Genomic DNA, 7,574 nt, shown 5'->3' on the forward strand with positions numbered 1-7,574 from the left:
GAGCTGTGATTATTGATGAAATTAGTTAACAAGCTCACTGTCCAACAATGATTCTTGATAATAGCAACGACACTTCCAAGACCTTGAAGATTCATAGGAATCTATTGTGAATGGAAATTCAATTAGCATCCCCATTCACAAGCATTTAACTGCTGAAATAAAGCTTCAAGCATTTTACTTGAAATTTCCTGTAAAGTGTCCTATGGAAGTTCTCTGAATACTTGAATGCTTGCCAGATCACAGTTTATTAGCATTTTATACAGTATTTGATTTATATGAATTAAACATTTGGTACAAGAGAGCTTGTATCTATTAGTTTGTTGGCTGCGAATATCAGTGAATGCCAAACTTACAAGTTTAAGATGTTGAAGTAACTGAAAGTACAGTAATTGAAATTCTATACTGAAAATTAGAAGTATTTACTAAATTTCAAATAGTTCTGAATATTTATTTACATTCTAAATAACACATGTTACAGCACTGGATATGTATTTTAAAAGCTGTGTCTTTTATTTGCTGTGGCACACAGATTTAAGGGTTTTCTGTCCCACATTTAGTTTCTTCTTCTTCTTTCTTCCTTTTTCTGTATGTATAATCATTGTTCAGCCTGACAACACAGATCTTTATACAACATCTCCACAGTGTGACAGACTTGTCTGAGCTCAGTTTCAATCTGCCTGATCCTCTCCATAATATCAGAAAACTCTTGGAGTTTATCCTGAATGAGCTTGCTATTATGATCATAAACAGAAAACACCCTTTCTTCCAACTTTTCTGCCAAGCTTGAAACCTTTTCAGAAGAAAAAGAAATAGTACCAGGAGTTAAAGTTAACTAGAGATTTCTAAGAATTCCTCCATAATTGGCTTGACTGAAGATAGAGACCTCAACCACTTTTACTTCCTAACACTTGCAAACATGTCCACATATGACCATCTAAGGATTTAGTGATGCTTACTTTGAGAAGACATCACTAAATGTCATGAGACAATGTGACTCATTAAAAAAGACAACAATACTTGGTAAACTGGAAGTTGTGGCCCTGAGTTTGTATGATCTGAGCTCAAGGACTGGCTCTTGGAGGTATCTCATTCATGGAGTTGTCATAACTCAAGGTCCACTTGAAGGCAAATAACAGCAGCACTTTGAGTAAAATCATAGAATCATAGAATTGGAAGAGACCACAAGGGCCATCCAGTCCAACCCCCTGCCATGCAGGAAATCCAAATCAAAGCATCCCCGATAGATGGACATCCAGCCTCTGTTTAAAGACCTCCAAGGAAGGAGACTCTATCACCCTCCGAGGGAGTAGTTATAATCACACATCAGTGGAATGCCAAACTATTTAAGAAAATTGTAGTTTCTAAGTTTAAAGTGCAGAAGCATTTGCTAACACTGAGCATGTTGCATTTCCATTTAATGCTCTTATGCTGAAGTGCTGCTGTCTGGATATAGGATACTGGCTAGCTTATCCTGGGGTCTGCAAAGGACAGTTTTGCTGCATCATAGTCAGAACTCTACCAAGTGAGCATCCAAGTCAGAAATGAAGGCAAAATGTTAGAACTCAGGTGCCTATAAAATCCTTTGAAACAGTGCAAGCTTAATATTTGTGGTGTGAGCACCTTCTGCTGTGTAACTTTTAGGTGTTACCAGGCAAAAAGAATGCAAATTGAGCAGTGAGTTGAAAGGGAAAGCAATAATATAAATGCTGTAAAGACAACATTTGAACATTCCTTCACATAAAAGGAATCAAATTACATCCAAAAAACACTGGACAAAAAGAAGGAAATTTTCAGTGTGGGAATGGGAAAGCTGGATTTTGGGGAGAAAGATGTTATATGAGGATAGAATAATGCTGGTGGTTAATGTTTTCAAGGACACAAGAATTAATAATTTGGGGACATTGGTTAAATGCAGCAGGACAGTTGGCAACATGGGAATGGGGAGCAAATACAATAATTTACAGGACTTCAATGGTTCTTTCCTGTTTCTCAAAATTCCTGATTTTGCATTATAAACAAATTTAAATTTACCTTCATCAATAGACTTTCTCTGAAATTATTCATGAACTCATGATCTTTCTTCCGGTTCTCATTAATCTTATCAATCAGTTGCTGAGCTCTTTGTTCCATATTTTCAGTAGTTGAATCTAGGGCCATAAAAAAGCTTGAAGATCTGCTGTCTGACCCTCCACCTGTGAGTGAACTAGAAAGAGAGATGTTTGAAGATTCCTTCCTATGTTTGAAAAAAAAAGTAAAAATAACATTTGAGGTCATTTTTTAAGTGGAAATGTGATCAAAAGTAGCATATCTACTTGATTATTTCCTAATGTAAAGGCGGCTTTTAAAATCCTAATATTTCTATCTCAACAAATTAAGTCACTTCCTAGTTTGTTGCAAGTGTCATGAAATATGTGAATATGATCTGTGAGCTCTTGGCTAAGAACCCAAGATATAATTTCTTGCATTTCACCAGCTCTACTTTGTGTCTAGGATGGTAATTGAAATGCTCTCATGAGAAAATCTCACAACCAAAGGAATGCATTTATAAGGAATTATGCAGCATAGAATCCAGTCTTATCTCTGCCACAATACAGGCACTGGATTCTGTGAATGTAGTGAACCTGAAACCAAACCACATCCTAGTTCTTAATTAGAAAATTTCAAAAGTAATGGCCATCTTATTTGCTATTGCATCACACAAGTTTACTGGAGATGTCAGTCTTGCCCATCTCTGCACAGTTCTGGCCTGAGTGAAGGTTATCAACTGGGCTCTCTTTCGTTGTCACCATAAACTCTACTTGTGTTAGTTTTGTGGCTTTTCCAGTCTATTTTAGCAAAAGAAAAAAAAAAGGGGTTGGGGTAAAACACTTTGAATTTTTCACATTCAGTGCAGCATTCTTGCTGCATTTAACTGTATTAACTTATCTTGGTAATAACTGTAAAGTAGGTTTAGATTCAAATTTTGTGAACTGTAGATTGCCAGGCAAAATAGCACAAGCCTACTTTTGGAGGTAAAGAAAATCTGACATTGGAAGTAAAGGCCAGATTTCTTTAATGTTCATTACATCCTGAACAGAGACCAGTTTTAGAATACTCTTGTTATAGTAACAAGCAAGGAAGATGATTGATGGACTGCAGTAAATAACAGAATGATGTTTCAAATGTGTCATTCTTCACCCATTTTTGCTTTTTCTCATTAATTCCCAACTACTTAAAAGCTATTTGCCAGTTAGAATTAAAGTTTCAAATTAATTTCCTTCCAGCTTCATGATCAGAAGTATTTTAATAAAAGTTTTATAAACTACGTCTATGTATGTTTACTTGGATGTAAGCCCCACTATTGAGTATGAGAGGGAAGAGAAGGCACTAGTCACGCTCATAACAGACTCACTCCCAAGTATTTGGTGCACAAACTACCTACTAAATGATGCAAGGGACTGCCTGTTCTGTGAGTGTCACAGGTGACTGCTGTTCCTATATTCAGCTCTCATGTGACCCAGCCAGTCTTGTGCTGGCATAATAAACAAATGGATTGCCCCATATTACTATTGGGTAAAATTTAGCAACCCTACTTTTGTCACAGCTACCGTTCATTGGGGTACACATGATGAACCAGATGCTGCACCCTGAACCAAGTTCCTCCATTGGATTCTGGCCAAATGCACTCCTTGGGACCACACCACTGTTGAGTGACCTTTAAATATTATCTCTTTCTTGTTGTGAAAATACTGACGTTTCAGAGGTCATGGAACAAAATCACCCAACTCTAAAAGAACAACATGAAGTCAAAGCCTTTCATGGCCGGCCTCCATAGTTTTTTGTGGGTTTTTCGGGGTATGTGGCCATGTTCTATAAGAGTTTATTCTTGACGTTTCGCCAGCATCTGTGGCTGGCATCTTCAGAGAAATGTCAGGAATAAACTCTTATAGAACATGGCCACATAGCCTGAAAAACCCACAAAAATCTAAAAAAACAGTTTCTCATGTATTCCAGGACAGAACGTCCATACATTTTACAGCATAAGTACAGCATAAATTGACACTGCATAGCTTGACTGTAACTACTGGAAAGTATATGAATGTTATTGTTAAAGGCCTGCTTGATTAACTAGCAAATGCCTATTTATTGGGTTATATATTCCTTAAGCATATAACATTCATACTGTATATAAATTAAATGTCCTAGGAAGATACCACTCCTTGCTACTCTTCCAGAAATTTTACCTCCTACATGATCATACTAATAAGTTCTCTTTACTTTTATGAATGGTTCCACCACTCAATCTCAGATTTATCTCAACACATTACCATATTATACTTGACTATAATTCAACCTCATGTATAAATCGAGGGCAAGTTTTGGGGCAAAAATTATGGATCTTGGTATGACCTATGGATAAGTGGAGGGTAAAACTTAAGGGTATGTAATAAAGGATCTAAAGGATAAAGCAAAGGAAAACAGTGCGAAGGAATGTAGAAAATTCCAGCAGACACAATTGTTTGTGTTCACACTAAAAGCTGGATGGATGAGAGAATAGAGGTGGATCAGTGTTTCCAAGGCAGATGTCACTCTTGTCTTTCACCAGCAGATGGTTCCCTTTTTAAAATATGAGTTAAAGTACAGCACTTATATTGACCCATGGATAAGTTGACCCTGTTTTTTGGGGGGTCATTTTTAGACTAAAATTTCTAGACTTATGCATGAGTACTTTAATTTTATGTTGATTAAAAAAAACCACGAATCTTACCTTAATGGATCAGCAGTTAATTCATTTCTTTGTATATTAGTGAAAAATGGGCTATTTGGTTTATCTTGTTCATCCTGCTCAGGTGCTTGGAGCTGAAATTCCTTAGACATAGCCGCCTTTACAAGTGAGAGAGAGGGAGAAATTTCAGGACATGGTAATACAACACAATCCTTTTTTAAATCTCTATTACTTTCCTGTTTGAATCACTGTTACATGCAAAATATAGGAATAATGCCAGTAAAATGTGGACAGCATAACCCAGTTACGGACAGTAGAAAGATCTTGTAGCACCTTTGAGACTAACTGAAAGTAAGAAATTGGCAGCTTGAGCTTTCGTAGACTTCAGTCTACTTCCTAAAACTTGTTATAATATGAGCTTAAACACAGTGGCCACACTTTAGAAGCTTTAGAAGTGTGTATATTGAACTTAAAGAACATAAGGCTATTTATTAAAAGGAAATAAATAGAAAGGAAAAAAGTTACTCCATAACAATGTAGGGAAAAACACACCCAAGGTAGAATTCTTGAAAGTTTGTAGAGCAAAGATGACAAAAATAATAATCACAATTCACAATAAAGCATGTAACAAATTGTAAGCCTGAAGGCAGGCAACCGTCTAACTATAAGATTGTATGTACAGTGCTGTGTAAATTTACAGCGCTATATAAATAAAGGTTAATAATAATAATAATAACAACAACAAACACAGCTATATCTTATGGCTACAGTCATAATTCTGAGCACATGTTCAAAACAGCTGTTGTTAATCTACTAATCCAATATATTGTGGAATGTGGGAAAAAATATTAAAATCCTGAAACCAAGTACACATCACTGAACTAATTGGTTTTCTACAGTTAAAACAGAACATCTTAATCTAGTTCCACACAAAATCCCAAACTAGTATTCAGTTTTGTAGTTAAAACTGCAATAATGTTTTAAAGAACATCCTGATGGTGTAGTACTGTTTTAAAGTGTATAAAGTGCCTTTATCTTAAATTGTATTCCATTTTTAAACAAATGATCTGTTTCAATATTGTAATACAGTAGTTTAATTCCATTTTAATCATCACTTTTGTAAGTTTTTAACTAAACTATGCTTTTAGACTGTAGGCCTCTTTTAATCTCAATTTTGGGGGGAAATTGGGAAACAAATAAACAAACAAACAAATAAATAATAACTAACTATAATAAGTTGGTATAATAGTATAATAAACTATTATATTCAGTATACTAGTTTGTGTTTTTCTCTTCCTTCTTCCATTTTTTACTAGGCTTATTGTACAGCAAATATTTTTATTTTAAAAAGGGACTAACACTGAGGACTTGTACAACCCCCAGGGTGACCAGAGGTCCTCCTTTTCCAGGACATGTCCTCCATTTTGTGTACTTTGCCCTCCTTGGCAGTTAGGAAGACATCTGGTCAGTCTGGGTCCTCCTTTTCCAGGACACGGCCTACATGTCATCCTTCTGTCCAGGAGGAATTCCATAATGCCCTCCATTTTGATCATGACTAAGAAGTGAATTTATATGAGCGTTTTGAGCTTTTATTGGGCATTGCCCTACGTTTTTATTGACTGTCCTCCATTTTGCAGTACTTTGTCCTCCTTGGTGTTTAGTTAAGAGGACATCTCATCAGCCTGGGTCACAGTGACCAGAGAGGGCCTCCTTTCCCAGGACATGGCCTACATCTCATCCTTCTGTCCAGGAGGAATTCCAAAATGTCCTCCATTTTGAGCATGACTAAGAAGCATGGATTTCTATGAGTGTTTTTTCTTTAGCTTTTCCTACATTTTCCCTCAAATGTCCTCCATTTCGCACCCTCCTTTGTGGTTAGGAGGACACCTGGTCACCTTGTATGAGTGTTTTATATGGTCGTGTGTCCTACACTTTTCTTAAATGGCCTACATTTTGTGGTGCCTTGTCCGCCTTGGCAGTTAGGACAACTGTTCACCCTGGCAATACAGGGCATATACCAAGATGTTTTGCCATATCAAATGAAAATAATTATGTTCCCTGCCTTCTGCATTCCCTAGAATGTATATGGAAGAGGGCCGGAAGCGGTATCTGAGCTTATAATTGTGCAGAACCATGAAACAAAACGAGGTTTTAGTCTCCCTCACACCTCTCACCCTCCCCTCTTCTAAACCAAATTATTTGTCTCTGAGGTAAACTTCCTACCCTCATAGCAACCCTGTGAGGGGAAAAGTAAATTACATTCCTAACAGCCAATCAGCAGCTCAGCTGCATCCCCAACTGCCAATCAAGTGAGACTTTGGCAGCTAGGGGGTGGGGCCTATTTGGCAATTCATCTTGAGATGGGCCTGGCCTGGTTCACAATGGGGGCCTTGTCTTGTTGTCAAGGCCTTAGCAAGTTAGCAACTCATGGCAAGCCTAAGGAGAACCTGTTATAAGATTTCCTTGGCAAAGTTTGTTCAAAGAAAAGGCCACCCTCTGAGGCTGAGAGAGTGTGACTTGGCCAAGGTCACCCAGTGGGTTGACATGGATTCGAACCCTGGCCTCCAAAGTCATATAGTCCAACACTCAAACCACTACACTCATTAAAAACACTGTGACTGTGAACTGTAGGAAGAGCTACTGCCTATTGGTTGATCATAGTACATTGCCATCCTCTGAGGCCGAGAGAGTGTGACTTGCCTAAAGTCACCCCGTGGGTTTACATGGCCGAGCCGGGATTCCAACCCTGGCCTCCAAAGTTGTAGTCCAACACTCAAACCACAACACTTATTAAAAAGACCGTGGCTGTGAATTGTAGGATCTGCTACTGTCTAAATTTATCATACAGTAAATATTTTGATTTTAAAAA

The 7,574-nt window shown here is 37.4% G+C and overlaps 1 protein-coding gene across 6 annotated transcripts; it reads right to left on the reverse strand.

The window, feature by feature from the left end:
- Nucleotides 1-129: 129 nt before the first annotated feature.
- On the reverse strand, nucleotides 130-6,974 carry SYCE2 (synaptonemal complex central element protein 2). 6 transcript variants are annotated; one of them, XM_089487276.1, is made up of 4 exons: nucleotides 6,873-6,923; nucleotides 4,748-4,863; nucleotides 2,032-2,233; nucleotides 130-790 (listed from the first exon to the last, which is right to left on the reverse strand). In XM_089487276.1, the coding sequence occupies exons 2-4, from the start codon at nucleotides 4,855-4,857 to the stop codon at nucleotides 596-598; spliced, it is 507 nt and encodes a 168-aa protein (XP_089343402.1). In that variant the 5' UTR covers nucleotides 4,858-4,863; nucleotides 6,873-6,923; the 3' UTR covers nucleotides 130-595. The 6 variants fall into 6 exon arrangements, with proteins under 6 accessions (XP_089343402.1, XP_089343396.1, XP_089343416.1 ...); XM_089487270.1 differs by lacking the exon at nucleotides 6,873-6,923 and adding an exon at nucleotides 6,656-6,758; XM_089487290.1 differs by lacking the exon at nucleotides 6,873-6,923 and adding an exon at nucleotides 6,314-6,578.
- Between the last annotated feature and the right edge of the window lie 600 nt (nucleotides 6,975-7,574).

This window comes from Sceloporus occidentalis, unplaced genomic scaffold (genome assembly GCF_023333645.1).
Source record: "Sceloporus occidentalis isolate IW3139 unplaced genomic scaffold, rSceOcc1.0.p SCAF_1, whole genome shotgun sequence".
NCBI classification, from domain to species: Eukaryota; Metazoa; Chordata; class Lepidosauria; order Squamata; family Phrynosomatidae; genus Sceloporus; species Sceloporus occidentalis.

What these genes read in the sequence shown, in the direction of transcription:
- SYCE2 (XM_089487265.1), bottom strand. An exon ending in TTAACTGCTGATCCATTAAG is followed by an intron (nt 2,234 to 4,747) that starts GTAAGATTCGTG and finishes TTTCAAACATAG; the next exon opens with GAAGGAATCTTCAAACATCT. An exon ending in GAGAAAGTCTATTGATGAAG is followed by an intron (nt 791 to 2,031) that starts GTAAATTTAAAT and finishes TCTTCTGAAAAG; the next exon opens with GTTTCAAGCTTGGCAGAAAA.